This window comes from Sparus aurata, chromosome 22 (assembly GCF_900880675.1).
Source record: "Sparus aurata chromosome 22, fSpaAur1.1, whole genome shotgun sequence".
Classification (NCBI taxonomy): domain Eukaryota; kingdom Metazoa; phylum Chordata; class Actinopteri; order Spariformes; family Sparidae; genus Sparus; species Sparus aurata.
In genome coordinates, this window is record NC_044208.1 from 5,731,637 (window position 1) to 5,749,846 (window position 18,210).

Here is an 18,210-nt window from a genome sequence, read left to right on the forward strand (position 1 = left end):
CATTAGTCTTTTGGGTTTTCCTTCATACTTACATGTTGGTTTCAGTTTAATCATTCAGCACAGCCGGTTTTCTGTAAATATTTTTTCTCCGCATAAAATATATGGTAAAGTCATGGCAGACCTCATCTTTTGCACAACAAGGTGCTGGAAATGACTTAAAATTCCCTCAAGTGGCAGTTTTGTGGTTAAACTGCCACTACACCATTGTTGGCAAATGGCAAATAGCGTGTTGCTGCAAGATTCTGACATAAAAAATGTGACGTATCAACAACATCCATCAAACACTGCCAACTTCTCCTCTGTGTGTGGCATAATTTTCCCAACATCAGCTTAGCCATCTGGCAGAGCAAACTACCAATACCTGACTACACAGAGATCACATTAACACTCAAGCATGAATAGACCAAATACACTTAACACATGTGCATTTCATCAACCACGGTTAACAGTCCTGTGCTTAGCCATGCTATCTAGGCCCAGCTCAACTTGACCAGTCTTTGTAGAAAAAGGTGCTGGTGGTTCCTTAGCTAATGCCAACCTGGGCAAAGTTTTAGTCCCAATGTTGATCAGTGGCATCCTTCTGTGCAGTGTCTAATGAGAGAAGGTGGAGTAAACAGGTTGCTCCTTGCCTCTGCAGAGGTAGCAGCTTTGTGCTCACTTGCATTTTGTTTCCTCTTGTTTATGAAGTTAGCTGGCCATGTCTGTGTAACAACTGCTGGTGCTAACTGAGCTTTGGTACTAGCAGGACCTTGCATCATCGTAACCTCTTCTAATTCCGTCAAACGATAAAGTTGTCATTTTAGCTTAAAAACTGTGATTTCCCCTTTTCCTTTATTATACGGCAATATCAGACCTAAATATATAATTGTATAATCCCTAAATATTTTGTATCAAGTTTACTGTTTAAGAGCTCCAGATGAGAGTTGAGATTGTCACATTAGATATAAATGTTACTTAAATGGTAAAATAAACATATTAATATATGAATCTATACAATGAATTTTATGCAAGCATCCCTGCCTTATTTGCAGTAACAGTGCAATGCTGCAATAGGCCTATATTTTCACATTGTCATCAAAAGAGCTAAATCTTCATTGCACTTTGTCAAATGACACACCAAACACCACCAGTCTAGAGAAGAATGCCTGGGTTACCAAAGCAAGTTGATAGCCATTGTAGTCCCGTTGTATCTGGCCAGGGTTTTTTTGGTTTTGTTGGGCCACCTCACGCAAAAAAAACTGTGTAGAACTTGCAGCGGCATGGCTCAGAGATTCAGCATCTCACTTAGTTAGCACGTGTGAAGTGTGGTCCTGATTGGGTAATGTGTATTTGATTTACACTTGCTTCCTGTGTCATGGTGAAACATAGAAATTCAATGCAGGTTAATTGCCATAACCCGTTACTGGAATGCACATGTCCTTAGGCAGATTTGACAACGTATAGATGAGTTAAAATAAAAATATTCAGTAAATGATAAAAGGACAGCACGTAGTGTTTTAGTCAAAGCAAGTTACAATACTTTACATTCACCCATTCACACACTGATGGCAGAGGCTGCCATACAAGGTGCTATGATTTGTTGTTCTTATCTGTACACGCATGTACTATTGCATGTCTGACGGCCTGTTATGCTTATGTCTGCGTAGTCAAACAAACTGAGCATTTTAATGTACATTAACTCCGATTGCAGGTCAGGCTCAGTTTCTACTTGGTTTGAACAGAGCAGCACTCTATTCCACACCTGGTCGGTGTAGAATGATGATGGTCCACTTGGCACAAGTGTTCACTTTACATTTCAACACTTAACTGAAGAACATTTTAAACTTCGACACTAGTCACAAACCTGTCAGGCCGGGTGTTCTGACAAAGACACTTTATTTTAGCATAAGTAACACTGTTGTTAGTACATTGACAATGATCCAATGCACTACATCAATCAGAATACAAAAGCCAATGAAAAGAGGAGAGTAATGAAAGTCCTTTCTAAATAATTCAGACAGGGAATCATAAGCAGTCGTAAACTGAACAAAGAACCAGACCAAACCAACTGTACAGTCTTATTATTTAAGGTCCAGTCCGTTTCTCACGTAAATCAGAGGGCAACAGGAAAATACATGGCTTGCAACATTATGTTTGAACAGTGTTTCAATTAGGACTCAAACAGTAAAGACAGACAAACATTACATAAGGCCATATAATGCTCTCAGTCTGCACACTGTGTCTGTCCGGCATCACTGTGTAGGTGTTGTTCCTTGAACATCATAATTAAAGTTGTTCCAGGTCTGTCATTACAACTGACCAATCACACTGTTGGATGTCAAGCACTGTTGGTGTTGTTCCAAACCTATCATTTGTAATTACAAAAAAAGTGATGTCTGGTTAGAAGACAAAAAATACTTGGTAGGCAAACATGGTTTGGGTTATAGACAATCGCAAAAAGGTAACACATGTTACAAAGGTGAATTTCTCTAATGTACGTATTTTGCAACATTAGTTATGATGTTCCAGGAACACCGGCCAAACGTCTATCAGCTCATGCTACAAACTGAGCAGGACGGACCAGCCAAGGTTTTACCCGCTTATTTATTTGGATTTGGATGGTAAGGCATCCCAGTACTGTCTCTTGAAAACAAATACTAAAGACATGTTATGTCACTGCAAGTGGTTCTGTTCACAGTGCTTTCAGACAGGATTTAGCTGCTCACACTGAAACTGTGAAACAATAAGAAAATGAATAATGCTTGTCAAATGGCAAAAAAGTGGAGAGATCAGATTAACATTGCCAATTTTTGCTTATTTTGACCGATCAATAAGGAAAAATGAGAAAGAAGTACAAAAAAAAACATCAACCTTCAAATGAAATTATAAGAATACATCGATGACAAAGGGCCCCTAAAATTATGACTTCATAAAAAAGGGTTGCTGTAGCTGACCTCGTCCAGGTCGGGGTACATTCGTCTGAGTCAGTGCGTAAATTGAGTGATGTCGGGAAAAAACAACTCTTCGGAATCTTTACATTTAAACCTCAACATAATTGAGCAAACTAATCTACCGCTTTCAAAAAGTAATTGGATCATACATTTTCCTATTCCAAGTAGCTTACTTAAATATCATAGAATCAACCAAACAAAGCTTAATTTTAAGAATATTTTGATGTTGCCACTGATTAAACAATCTGTAAGAGCAGCAGTAGTTAAAGCAGCTACAGGGAGCAAATGAGATCATCAGTCAGAAGATTGGCTATTTATATGCAGTTATTCTTAATTCTTGTCAAAGCTCAGACAAAACAACATGCAGACCAGGAGAGTCTGCTTAGGTTTTCCCAGGGATTTTTTGGCCAATTAAAAGGAAGCTCGAGGAGAAATGTCTTTTGATGGCAGACCAGTGACAGCATACAATCAGAAACACAAATTAGCCTCAGTCAGTCATTCAACAGATGGAGAGGATTGTGGAATTTGAAAGGATTGGAAAAGTGATCCTGAATTGTCTCTTTTCATTCAAGACAGGTTGGTAATACACTGATGTATACAGTCCATGGAGGGATAGGTCACAGTGGACAGTAGGGTGAAACAACTATCTTATAACATTTTATGTTGTCCAAGCCACCAAGCTTTTACTGTTATTGGCTCATTATTATGAAGACGTTCATACGCCCGTCTTATCAAATACGAGAAATTGGTCAGTGGCCAGTGGGATCTGTGTTCAAGTTAGCAATAATACATAATATACAAAAAACATGTATACATAAGTAACACATAAATGAAGGTGGCCAATTCCAGTCCCTGGCCGGTCGATTGGTGCATTTCTAGATTACATTGGCAAATTACCAACATGTTTAACACACACTTTTGGTGTGACATAACAGTCGTTATTCCCGGCAGTCAGACAATGTACTTTTACAAGCAAATACATTTTTTTTTATGTAAAAATAAATAATTACAATTTCTGCCATGTGCCTCTATTCATCACAGCTAGACAGAAATGGTGGCTACTTTTTTTTTTAAATATGGTCACATGACAGTAAATGTCCACAGTTGCCTAGAAACAGGAGATGGCCCATCTTACTCCACTCTGTCGCAGTTTCTGCCAGTATGAGGGTTGAATACAGAGGGTGTGTCAGACGGCACATATCAAACCTCTATCCTGTCACTTCCTGATTAGTGGTTTTGTTCGATTGAATACATTGGATTATCATTAGTGTGGTATCAGTTGTTTATCAGTTTGGCCCTTAGTGGAGCCTAAATGTCTGATGGTCAGATGAAGCCTTTGGGGATTTTTAAGCATCAGAGCTTAAAACTGAGTGAACACAGTGACATCTAATGGCTCATAAAACTTATAGCGGCTCTTTAAAACTGGGGCATACGCACCTCCACACCTATCTATAACGGTCGGAGTCTCCTAAGTGTGCAAAGTGTTGGAGAAGTTTGAATAAATGTGCATGCTTTTGTGCTGCATTCAATTTAGATGTTCAGTTATGTTACATTAAAATTGCTATACATTGTCCAAAAATCCTGGATATGATATAGTTTCTGACATGAACCATCGATGTACCTTTTTGGTGTATTTGTTATGCAACACTGGTCATATTTTGAAGCCTCCTGGTCATGGTTGATATTTAGGCCATCTGACATCTCATTTAAGTTGAAATGTGATGAGACTGGAGAATGAATTTGCCTACTTTATTTATTACACCATTACTACTTGGGTCAAAAAGTCTAAGGCCACTAGCTAAATACTTCTACTTTGCTTTTTTTATGTAATGCTATTTTCACTACGAATGATAATATCAGCTTAACAATACAATTTCTAAATGTCCATGACTCTCAGAATATCTCGTTATTTGGTTCGTCCCTCTTCTGCTTTCATGACAGCATTGCACTGGCTGCATGGACTCCACAAGTTAGTGTAAAACCTGCTGACTCATGATATCCCAGCACCATCTGACAGTGTTACACAAAGCTTCTTGTGTCAGGACTCCTTGGTCTTCTTTGGTCTTCAGTAGTTGTGTGAAAGCTTTGAGGTGTGTTTGGGCTCATTATCCTGCTGCAGGATGAATCCTTCTCCACAAAGATCAGAGGAGGGAGCATGTCTCTGAAGAATGGAGTGGTGCTTCTCCTCGGTCAAGGTGGAGTCAGTCCTCTGCAGGAGTCTGAAAACATCTTCCAGCACCATGTTTCACTGCGGCGTTGGGACACTGTGGTATCATTCTCTCTCCTCTAAGCCTCCTTACATACACCTTTCTGTTACCGACACTAATCTATCACCGTGATTCATCAGTGAATAGACCTTTTTCATCATCCACTGTGAAATTCTGGCATTTCTGAGCCCACCTCAAGTGTTTGTACTTGTTTCCCTCCTGAGAAGTGTTTTTGAAACTGCTGCTCGTCCTCTTAGACACTACAAGAGAGCCTTCTTTGACAGGGCGACTGCTGATTGGAGTCTTGTGTTGTATATTTATATTTTGTATTTTTTTCTCTCGGGGAACTAAGGTTGATGTATTGATCTTCTGATGGTCACCCTGATTGTCCCATTTCTGCAAATAAAGTCTTATGAGTTTCATGCACTGACTGCTGAGTAACTTTTAGTCTCTCCATGATTTGAAGCTGAGAAAGCCCCTCTTTCCCTCGAATAACAATTTGACTTCTGATACTGTGTTTTACTTTCTGAATCATAAAGTTTCCGATTATTTCCAGGTTTACATGACAATATCAGACACTTTTAATGTGCTATCAAACCTTTGGACATCCCTTAGTTAAGCTGTAAAACTTTCAAACCTATTAAACTGAATGAAGGGCTTTCCAAAGCAGCAGCTGTGTTTGAAGCTTCGCGTGTCATCAGTGATGTGATATTCTTCGTGTGACACAAGCTCTGGAACAATGGATTCAAACAGTGCGCTTCACAGGAGTGAAACAAGCTTCAGTAACATCTGCCCATCTCTAGTTAGAAGTAATCTAAACATGATGTGATTAACCTTCTCCCGGCCTGAGGAGGATCAAATCTAACAAACAAGTGTGAAAATCAAGTCTTAAAAACATACAGTGTGCATCCTGACTTCAATCATTTTTCCTTTACAGGAAGAACAAATACAGGGTCATAACCACGAGCAAACTGCACTGCAAACATAACATCTCTAATTGTCTTTTATTATTATTCAGATCTTTCATCAGTTCATGTATGTTTTTCTGTAGATTCTATTTCTCAAGATTAAGTTATTAATGTTTGTTTTAAGCCTTCATAACTCTGTCATAATGACATTCTGGAGGATTAATACTGTTTGTTAGTTTTGTGGGGTTTTTTGGTGTAAAAATAGTCATTTTTTTTAAATGCATTTAAATTCTCCTAAGACAATGTATGATTTGACTCCAGTCTGTGTTTCACTTACCAAGCCTGTCTCTGAATTTGAGCAGGTGGATTTGGAAACACTGTAGAAATGAAATGAATACAACGTCAGCATATAAACGGGTATGAAGCACAGACATTCTTTACAGATAGAAAAAGAAAGAAAGAGATGTAATAGAATTACAATACCTTACATGAAAGATCATTTTCAGTCCCTTTTTCAGAACCCAACATTTTCACTCATGATGCTGTTTGTTTTAATTACATTTTGTTCATTCATTTTTTCAGGTATTTGGGTACGTGAATTTGTCATAATTTTTTTTTTCACTGAGGGGTTGGAGACTCTGTCTATTATTACAGGCCATAAATCAAAACCTTAACCGACTGGGGTGATCAGCCAGCTGCCCTGCACAGACTGGGTCCCATCAGCGCTGTTTCTTTGTATACAACTGTGGGTAGAATCTGGAGGCTAGAGCTGACTCACTGATCCACCTGGCCGACAGACAAAAGTCCCTCCCACATGATCTTAGGCTACACGTACAGGAAGCTCCTCCCCTGCCTCAGGGCCCAGGCTGGTGTAGGTGACAGAGGGCTCCAGGACGCCAGGACTGAATGCCGGCTGGTCGGTGGCCGCCTGGCCACCTGTGTTCCTGAACTGCTTGTAGACTCTCGGGTCCTGGGCCACATAGGTAGACGAGGAGGAAAAAAGAACCAGGCCCAAGATAATAATGACGAAAGCCAACAGGTAGAGGCCCGAGAACTGCAACACAGAGGCAAACAGACTTAACGGCTTATCTAAATTAAAGTAAGTATAAATTACTATGCCCCTTGTGTAGTGGTCATGTGAGTGTTCCCCAGGGATGTATTCTAGGTCCACCATATATTGGTGACATATATGTATGTGTATATATGTGTGTGTGTGTGTGTGTGTGTGTGTGTGTGTGTGTGTGTCTATATATATATATATATATATATATATAGACACACACACACATACACACACACACACACACACATATATACACATACATATATGTCACCAATATATTCCATATACACATATATATATATATATATATATATATATATATATATATACATACACACACATATATATATATATATGTGTATATGTGTATATATATATATACACGCAAAACGTACACTTCCAAGTGTGAACTTGGTACTGCAGAGAAGCCATTGGATAATGATAGCATAGTGTGTGTCTGTCTATAATCCAACCTAAAATTAACTTGATGTCTGATGTCTGATGTTTTGATGTCTAGACATCTTTTAACCTGCACATCTACAAAGGAATGCTCCCTGCCAGTGTGATATTACCTCGTAGTGAAAGAGGAAGAGGCCACAGAAGAGGCTGTACAGGTCAGCTGTGAGCAGAGACAGATTGACTGAGGTGGCACTTGTTCTCTTCATCACCACTGGCATGAAGCTGTAAAGGCTGAACATGAAGGCACTGAAACCAACATAGAAAAGACCTGCAAAAACACACAGGGAGCAAATGATTTCACATTACATTTACACCCTGCAGCCCAGACACTGAAACCACTGACAGCTGACAGTGATCATCTCGATACAAAGCAATGTTATGCTGGGAAACCTTGGGCCCTGGCACACCATACAAACTTCTCATAAGCACAAAAAAGACCTTAAGGTGTTGACCTGGCCTCCAGATTCCCCAGGTCCTAATCAAACTTGGTCACCTATTGAATGTGCTGGAACGAGTCCGATCCATCCCTACCCCCAAACATACAGGACCCAAAGGATCCACAACAAAAGTCTCGATGCCAGACACCACAGGACACCCCCGGAGGTCTTCAGACCATGCCTTGACAGGTCAGAGCTGTTTTTACTGCACATGGGGAACCTACACATTACTAAGCAGGTGGTTTTAATGTTGGGGCTGATCAGTGTAATATTACTTGTATATATGAATCTAAATTTGTGTGTGTTTGAAGTCCACGCTCACCTATCTGCCAGTCCCAGGGAACCCTCAGTAGCTCCTTGTGTTCCATGATGGCCCTGCAACAGAAATGACTAGAGCTATTTTCACAGTCCCTGCACAGTGAGGTCCTCGGGGCTCCAGGGTGACACATGCCCCCAACATTCTGTCAAGTGTGATTAAACATTTCCATCGGTCACACCAGTACGCTGAATATTCAGCAGGCCTGATTCAAGAAATGTACACCAGCTGGGTGTATAGACAGTTGCCCTTGAGCAAATATTAGCCCATAATCACATAAAAAGGCTGGGATGTTGAGTCTGATGGAGTTGTTTTCCTATGCAGCTTCTCAAGCCCAAAGTCAGCCAAATCATGTGATGTTACACAAATGCTGGCAGAGTAAAGCCACATTGTGTCTGATCTCCCACTGTCTTGGAGCCTGAGGAGAATGTGATGCTAATCATATTCATTTTGCAACCTTATGTATTATCAAAGAAAAAAGGCAAAAATCAGAGTTTACTGACTTGGTGAGTTTGGGGAAACTTGATAAACTGAAAAACTGTCTATGACAAAACTCTTGATTATGTACCCCCCTTTGTACCATCATGTCAGCTTCTATGTGACTTGATGTATTAAAAGCCTCAATTTAGACTTCACATGCTCCAGACTAGGCGTAAGATTTCCGAAGGCTCAAGCCCTGGTGGTGCATTTGACGTGTCTCAGCATATCTCACCCCACCACACAAACTCACAGCTGGATGCCGCTGAAGAAGGACCCAAAGAGTCCCATCATGCCGAGGAACTCCACGCGGCTCAGGTTCTTCACGATGAACTCCTCACAGACGTTGGAGATCCCGTACAGCGTAGCTCCTCCCAGAACCAAAAGATCCCCAAACAGCTTCTGCTCCCCTGGACAGATGAGGGACAACAAGAGACAAAGATGCTTCCATATATACCTACATCTTGAGCTTCAACATGTATTTACACATACATACAGTACATATGCCAGATCAAGGTACTCACCGAGGCCTGGCTGCCGACCAACTAGGACGTCAGCTCCCACCATGCAGCCGACACCCAGCAAACAGAGTCCTGTCCCAACAAAATGGACAGTCTTGTACCTCACCAAGAGAAAGAACCAGGACAGCAGCAGAACCACCGGGATGATAAAGCAGTCTAACAGCTGAGAGGGAAGACCGAGACACAGAGACAAAAACATTTTTTAGTAAGTTGTTTGGGGCCAGGCCTTTCTTCTCTCAGAGGTGTTGCTGTCCCTGGTGACTGCTGACCTCCACTGGAAGACTGTGCAGCTACAAGCAGACTCAAAGCACACCTGGGTGTTGTTCATAGAGGTTTGTCCGTTTGATTCATCAAGGGTGCAGTTTTGGGTAACAGGTTTTTTTTTTATTAGCTAAGCTGTGAATTTGTTGTCTTCTGTAGATAATAAGAAAGGGCTCACCTCAGTGTGGGGCAAATGCTACACATGCTTCATAGAATACAGAGTGGTGTAAAAAGTTACTCATTTGGATCATTCAGATTGTCTTAAACAGCAAAGGGTCTGTCGATTTTGAGTTTTGAATGAGTTGTGGATCTGGGTGAGCATTGACAGCACCAGCTTCACTACAGTGACAGGCAGCTCAGTTGAACTCAGCAGTGACAATTTACCCTTTTTAACATCTTTCTTTCTGGTTTGTGTAATAAATACGGTGACCATCTGCTCATGTTCCAGTTCATTGTCTGTTTACATGCATACCTTTTTGCATTAAGCAGTTTGTTTTTGTAACATTCTTGCTGCGTCACAAGATGAGTTAGCTAGAAAAGCCGGTTATCTGAAAATCAAGCGTAATATTTCTGTTTTGCCAGCTTTGTTTGAGTGATTTTGAAACATCACTGGGTTTCTGAAGAACTGGGTTTATTTTTCCTTTGGTCATTTTAAAAAATACTTTACTTCATGAACATAACGTTACAGAGAGGAGGGGGGGGCAAAAGAAGAGAGAGAGAACCAGAGTCTCTGCTGAGGGCAAAGCAATTCAGTGAGAATCTGAAATGAATTCAAAGACAGACACATGCATCCTCGTGCATGCTGTTGTTATTTAGTTTATGACTAATGAACAGTAAAGCATTGTGGCTGAACAAATAGTAACTCAAATAAACACAAATGATCCCATGGTCAAACTTGTGTTGGTGATGAGATGCAGAGTTTTGCTTTAATTTTTTCTGTCTGTGTAAACACACCATTCTGGTAAATCAAGTTTTCAAATAATAATAATAATAATAATAATAATAATAATAATGCATTTTATTTGAGGGCGCCTTTCAAAGCACTCAAGGACACCGCACATAACAACAACAGTACAACAAAAGACAGTACAAGTACAGGACAATTTGGTGCAAATAAATAGATAAGTAAGCGGATGTAATTACATGGTGCCGTCTCGGCACAGAATTCAGACTCTGCAGTCCTCACCATACAGGAAGTCAACCGGGCGGGTTAGGCAGGGCTGACCTTCCGGGGTGAGAATAGTGCAATATACACACACACTGACCTGCACACTGGAGAGTGTAGTGTACTGGTAAGCTTTAAGGACCAGATAGTTGGCCTCGATGTCTATCAAACCCAGGATCATGTATTTCCACCAGCGCTGCTTCAGAATAGCCAGCAAGTTCCCCTCCCCTGGAAAAACAGAGACAGAGAAGATACATAGATACTGAAGCATCAGTGTGTGGAATGCACGTCATCAGGACTACATACTGTTTATATTCTAATCACCTTTATATATTCAGGGGAGTTTCCCTGAGAGCAATACTCTCTCTTTCAGGATGCCCTGATGACATTCACACGGTTCACTGCTCAGTACAACCACAGTCTGCTCTGGTAATCAAAGATATACTCAAATATGTATTTGGGTCAGAAGTTTGTAACCCTTAGGCTGAAGTCATTTAAACTCATTTTTAACCAACTTGAAGACTTTATGTTAAAATACAGTATAGGCAAGTCTGGGAATGTGATGAAAGATATAAAACACAATAGCTCTACAATAATTCTGACATGAAGTATTCTTAAATTAAAGAGGTGGTCATACATACATTTTTATTGATATTTTGACAGGACAATAGAACGAAACAGTTGCTGTAGTATCTTATATAATTTGAAAGTCATGGTGTTCACTGTCCCTGTTTTTTTTTCCTCACAGAGATTTCATCAGTTTGGCTTCAGGTGTATGGGAATGCTTTTTATCTTTCAAGCACAAGCTTTTGTTCCTCGCCTATGTATAACTGTTTGTTACAAATTTTAGTGGTATCATTTATTGTCATGTTGTCTTGTCTTCAGTGTGTTATGAATATTTTGCTGAAAAAATGAACATTTGTTTGGAAACAAATCTCCATCCCTGTATTTATGTATTTAGAGAACCTCTGCATCAAATGCACAGGCTGACCAAGGCAATAAATAGATACATAGATACACTGTGTATATACACTCGAATACACTGTGTACATACACTCTTAATACACAATGTACATACATTAAATACACAGTGTATATACACTTGAATATACAGTGTATACACACTCAAACACACTGTGTATATTTGAATACACTGTGTACATACACTCGAATACAATGAGTACATACACTCATATTACACAATGTAAATATATATCAAAACACAGTGTATATACACTCGAATACACAGTGTATATGCACTCAAATACACAGTGTATTCAATATCCACAGATAAACATAGTTTTAATCAAGCAAAGTTACACATGAAGGTGTGCTTTACCATCATTATTGTCATAACAGTCATGCAGTCAGGACTGGGGTGCATGAGTGAAATATATAATTACACAACAGTTAGCAAGAAAAACATATAATCAAAATGAATGTTTTCATGTTGTGGTGCAATAAGTTCTCAAAGTAAAATAAAAGACCAGGGTTACATGGGCATGGGGTATGACTAATAACTGGATCAGTCATGTCAGTAGATGTCTATGTAAGGACAGCCAACTTGAGCTGACGTTCATGTTTTCCAAAACATCATGGGAGTTCACAAACTGATGAAATAACACACCTACAATGTCAAAACTGCTTTTTGTTATAACTGTGGCAACTGAAAACCAGTCGCTTGTCTAGTGCAGATGAGAGTTGGTCAAAACACCAAGTTCTAGACATTCCCTTGTTGCTCGCAAGCAAGAGCCACACATCAGCAGCGCATAGATGTTGACAGAAGAGACACTCTTTTCAGTTCTTTATACGAGCAGAAAAACAATACTCATAGTTATATCAGTCTGAAGATTACGTGTCAGCTCACTGAAAACAACACTCTAGAATACATCCCTTCATACTATGCAACCAGATGATTATCATAAGACAGAGCTCATGTCTCAAGCCAGCAAACACAAGCTTTCACTCGTATCTATATTGTTAAGTTTCATATGTTAGAAAAAACATATCAAAATAATAAGGGACATTTGAGAATTTGAGAAAAAACCAGACCATACATATGTACACGTGAGCTGAACTTCTGACCACCTGTTTAAACAGACGGCTCGCAATCCATACCCAAGTACTGTACACTTGTATTCACACTAACCAAAAGAACTGGACTCATGTCAACTGTATAGGGCTCTGGGCCTAGATCCCGGATGTGAAAGCAGCCTAAAAGCACCATAAATGATATTCATTGCAGGCAGTTACACAGAGCAGTATTTCTAGTGCTGAACTTGATGTGCTGTCATGATTTGTTATAATCTGATAAATCAATCAGATTACTTAGTCAGAATGACTTGCTGTATAATGCGGTTTGTTTCCCTGTCAGTAACACCATTATCATGGTGATGTTAACTGACAGAATGAGAGTGTTGTGTGTTGTTACTGACATGTTTGTGGAATAATGTCACATTGGAGAATTTCCTCCTGAATCAAAGACACAATTTTTACTTTTAGGTTTAATGCAGTCGTAAGAACATCCCAGTTGCCAACTGTGGGTATATTTTTACACCCTCCGCCACACTGACAGCTAAACAGCTATCCTGAGAGTCTCGTTTGTTGTCATTTACATATCGACATAGGTATTTCTATGCTTCTCTGCTGTCTGTGTCTGAGTTTGAAAAAACACGTACACACGTACACACAAACACACACACACACACACAAAAGCCTTTTCAGACAGAGATTCCACAATGTCGCCACAGCGAAGGCTCGCCTCCACAACACCTTTATTTGTTCACACTGAACCAGCTCCAGTGTGTTATCTCATACAGCAAGCCGGGGTTACGGAATCAAAGAGACGTGTTGGTACACATCATAACATTGAGATCTGTGTGTGTTTTTTATTGTGTTTCCACCTGCAAATCTAAAAATATCTTAGCAAACTGTTAATGGGTCGTGTTATATGGTGTTATAATGTGTTGTGACTCAGATCTTGATCCACCATGCATTGCGGAAAGTGACAAAGGTACATTCCTTGCTCTAAATGACATCACATTATCGCCATCAGTAAATAGCTAACCCTGCCCAGGGATGCTGTTTTCCAGGGGGAAGTTCACTGAAGTCTCTGTGGTGAGGGCTCACCATCACAGTGATTTTTCCTCATTTAATTTTGTGATATATTTTCCTATATAAGTTGCCAAAGATGGTTACTTCAACAACACGGTAAGTCTCACTGGTGGGGACAGATGGTGTTTTTGTGTTGAAGAGTCGGTAGGACAGACAGGATGACAGACACTTTTCCAAGTCTAAATTCTGCATTTCTTCCCTCATATAAGATGCCAAGGACACTTCCTGTTGGCACATTACTATTGTTTGGTCTTGTAATGCTGCTATGTGGGCTGAAGTGTGGGATACTTCTCTTTTATTCTGAGTTATATCCATCGAAGGATCTGTTTAGATGTCAGATTATGAACGCAATCCAAACAGCACACCCCTGTTCTGTACTGTCAGCTTACCCTTACACACAGATGACAGTTAGCCTCCACTGGCGGATCAGGGGCGGAACTAAACTGTCCCCCAATTCTGCCTCAGTAACTTTAAAATAGACGACGAGAAAAAAATGGTGCAACATTTCTGCCTTAATAAGGCAGTGTGAAAGGAGCAACAGACTGACAGGGACTTCATGTTGTGTTCATGTGCACCTTGTAAACTCAAATCCGTGCAAATGGCGACTGTGGTTTAAATTACATGGGCCTACCTCTATCACTTGTTCTTTCAACACAGCACTCCCAGCCCATGAGACTGTTATATAACAGTGTAATGTATGAGAACCCCTGATCTATACAAGCTCCACAGTTCCAAGGGTCCGCAATTCAGTATCCAGAGTACAAAGCTTCATTCTTTATTTTGTGAAGTACAAAACGAAGATGAACACAAAAAAAAGTATATCTCTCTGGTTTCCTGCACAGAAATGAGTTGAGTTTCCCAACACAGGCTTGTTTAAGGTAGAGATTGAGGTCGCCACAGGCTGGCAGCAGTAGTAAGACGTCACCACAGCCCGCTCGGAGGTGTGGTCTTACTTACTTTGGCCCTACTCTTGAGAGGGTTCACCTCGGGGGTTGGCTCGACTTGTTAAACTAGTAATGGAAAAATCAATAAACGTGGCAAGGCATGGCCAAAAGTGCTGCCCTAACCCCACTAGTTTCAGCATAATTGTATAACTCTGCACACACACACACGTACACACTGTGTCCGTCTGTACCTTGCCGGACTGCCAGCGTGGTGGTGTAGACCAGAAACAGCAGGATGTAGTTGAGAAAGCTCTGGAACACGGGCGTGTTAGCGTGGAAGTCATTAGCCAGGTACTTGCTGGTCAGACTGATAGCGCAGATTAATAAGGACAGGGCCTGACCCAGGGCCAGGGTCACCAACAGGTCCCTGCAGAGGACAAGAGACATGGGCAAAGTGTCAGTGTTTCATTATAGATGATTTCAGATCATAATCATAAAAAACAACACACGTGTTTACATCATGTCGTGAATGCTTTGTGTTTACATACACACATTACATTTTATATCCTATTTAAGACAGATAACTTCTTAGCTTTAAATTGCTGTTCTGACGTAAATACTGATTTGAAGTATAATAGCTGCAGTGAAATGACCCCATCCACATACAGATTGGTTCTCCATAAACCTCGCTTTTACTATGCTATTCAGCCCGCAAAAATGAAGGCAGCATTACAGCAAACACAGGAAGCGTGTCTGCCATTCCACCACCAAAATAGGAACATGACCCTCTAACCCAGGAAGCGATAGAACAACTAAACAGACGGGCATTCATTTGATGGAGAGCGCCGGTGTTGTGTCAAAGTCTGGAGCTATTTTTGTGCAGAAAGGCACAAAATCAAATCTGATTGAAACCAACATAGTTACACAGGAAAAAAAATAGAAAATACAAAAAAAAAAAAATAGAGAGGAGGCATGCTGCACTTTTAATGTTAGAGGAGTATGGCGCCTTCTTCAGGGGCACCTCGACAGTGCCCAGGAAGTGAACTGGCACCTCTCATGCTACCAGCCTACGCCCTGTTCTGGCTGGTCTGGGTTGGTCTTGAACCGGTAAATGAACTGTGGTGGATCACTTTGGCCTTCAGAGCAGTAAACGTGTCGAGCTGGTGTTTTCACCCATGACTGCTGTCTGTTGGTTGGTTTGTCAGCAGGACTACACAAAAACGAATAAATGGTTTTTCCATGAAACTAGGATGGCGGATGGGTTTCGACTCAGAATAGACACCGTTAACCTTGTGTGCTGATCTGGATGAAGGGACGGAGGCTGAACTTTTTTTTTCACTTTCTTTAACGTTGCGGGTGTCTGCATGGATCTTGATCAATAGTATCAGCTGTATTTTGGTGGCCGGTTTCATGAGTGAGCACAACTTGTTGCAGATACAAGGGACTGTTGGGCCTTGGCCAAGGTATGTGTTCTATGAGTGTCATTCTAGTTATGAATGGAAGTCTTTGAACAAATCTGACCAAGTGGAATAATGTGCAGCCTTTTTACTGCCTAGTTAACTGTGGCTGAGAGGTCAACCCAATACAGTGGTCACATTTATCATATTCTTCGTGGACATGGACTGTGTTGGATTTGTATTCCGTCAGCTTGCTTGACATGTTGTGCTCTCCCGCCTTGCTCCGTCTGCCTTCTTTCAAGGTGCAATCAATATTTTCGGTGAAGAAATGTTAATGAGAAGAGAAAGATGTTCATTGGCTGATTTCTCTCTGCCTAAACAAACAAAATAAGCAAACTCTCTTTGTTTTCATGACTGAATAAAGTGAATAGACAAACTGACCTTAAAGGACAACACATGTTGTCAATTACGTATCATGACCTCATTCATATCAGAATACAGAGTTTGAAATTCGTCTACACAGCTACTTTCAATAATTACAACATTACAGAAACATTCCTCTGTGGCAGCAACAGTAACATCACCATGCACAAAGACACACACACACACACACACACACACACACACACACTGATATGGGACTAATATGATGGTCTCAAATTCAGTTTGCAGCCAAGTATCCAGTCCAACAGCCCCAGGCTCCACAGTCACAGGAGGAGCCAGACATCAAACACAAGGAGATGGCAGGAAAGGGTGTGGGGACGAAGTGTGTGTGTGTGTGTGTGTGTGTGTGCTCATCCAAGAGAATACATGTCTGACTGAGGTGTGAGGCAGCTTGAGACGAAACAGGGAGAGCAGCCATTGTGCAGCACAGCACAGCACAGCACAGCCACAGTACAGGCTGATGAAGCAGCCATGGCATCCTCCTGTGCCAGCAGGCAGCACACCAGCACACCGTGCCCAGGCTGAGCTCCAGCAGCTCAGGGTGCAAAATGCCCCGACTCAAACACACACACACACACGCACACACACACACACACGCACACACATGATGTGATGTTCTGCTAAGGTAAGATGCTGCAAGGTTGTTAGGCTGACATCTGTTGCACCACATGCTTCCTGCAGCAGCACACTGATGTGACGGTGTTACAGGTAGTGTATGAAACAAAAGGCTCCCCGGCCGCAGTGATGCTGCTGCTCGGACCGAGCGGAGAGCGAAGAGCGGACGGAGCCTCTGCTCGACTCACATTAGCGCCGTCATCATCATCTTACCTGGTGAAGACCCTCCTGATCCGCTGGTAAAGGCTCGGAGCCGGGGTGCCCGTACCTCTGGGAGCGCTCTCCACAGTGGAGACGACAGAAATCATCCTTCCACAGACGGTGCGGAGATCAGCGCATTGTGCTCCGAGGAGGACCGGAGGAGGAGCGGGGGGAGAGTGAGCAGCGCAGCGGACCCTCCTGCTCTCTGATGCGGGCAGCAGAGCACAACACGGCGGCCCCGGGAGCGGTGGTGACACGGACCTGCTGCTGAGGGTCCTCCCTGATGTCAAACCTGACCGAGGACCTGGAGCTGCATTTAACGTAGACGCTGATGTGACCACGAGGTGGCGTCCTTTCACCCAGACAGCCTCCAGGGATGAAGACGTAATGGCTGATCAGCGCGCACACACACACACACACGTGTCCTACAGAGTGTGTGTGGTTCTCTGCACACTGAGGCCTCTCCACAACTGAAGAGATCAGTTTATCATTTTTCCTCGTGTTTGAAACAGGGTGAGAGCCTGGATTGTGTGAAGACACAGTCCTCCCAGCCTCACCCACTGTGTGTTCCTCCAAATCAAACAAATTCCACATTTGAAATGTCTTTATGTTACCTCCAAATGACCACACCAACTACCTCAAGATAGAGGGTAGATATGCTTACAGTGTTGATGACAGCAAAGGTTATTTGATCTGCGATGATCTGCTCTGTCAATTCACGAAGCCGGATTTCGTTATTTGCCAAAACAATGCTGACTATGGCCACCTCCTGTTCATCACTGAACATAATCTGCCTTCCACCCTGTGCAGG

General features: G+C 41.6%; 1 protein-coding gene across 1 annotated transcript; it reads right to left on the bottom strand.

The window, feature by feature from the left end:
• Nucleotides 1-1,856: 1,856 nt before the first annotated feature.
• On the bottom strand, nucleotides 1,857-17,770 carry slc35f1 (solute carrier family 35 member F1). Its single transcript, XM_030406071.1, has 8 exons — nucleotides 17,412-17,770; nucleotides 14,994-15,169; nucleotides 10,845-10,972; nucleotides 9,322-9,481; nucleotides 9,051-9,207; nucleotides 8,327-8,379; nucleotides 7,681-7,835; nucleotides 1,857-7,099 (listed from the first exon to the last, which is right to left on the bottom strand). Exons 1-8 carry the CDS (start codon nucleotides 17,504-17,506, stop codon nucleotides 6,866-6,868), a joined length of 1,158 nt encoding a protein of 385 aa, XP_030261931.1. The 5' UTR covers nucleotides 17,507-17,770; the 3' UTR covers nucleotides 1,857-6,865.
• Between the last annotated feature and the right edge of the window lie 440 nt (nucleotides 17,771-18,210).

Coding starts and splice junctions, on each gene's coding strand:
- slc35f1 (XM_030406071.1), bottom strand. CDS start 17,506: ATGATTTCTGTCGTCTCCACTGTGGAGAGCGCTCCCAGAGGTACGGGC. Junction 15,170..17,411: donor ATCAGGAGGGTCTTCACCAG/GTAAGATGATGA, acceptor TGTCCTCTGCAG/GGACCTGTTGGTGACCCTGG. Junction 10,973..14,993: donor CACGCTGGCAGTCCGGCAAG/GTACAGACGGAC, acceptor CTGTTTTTCCAG/GGGAGGGGAACTTGCTGGCT.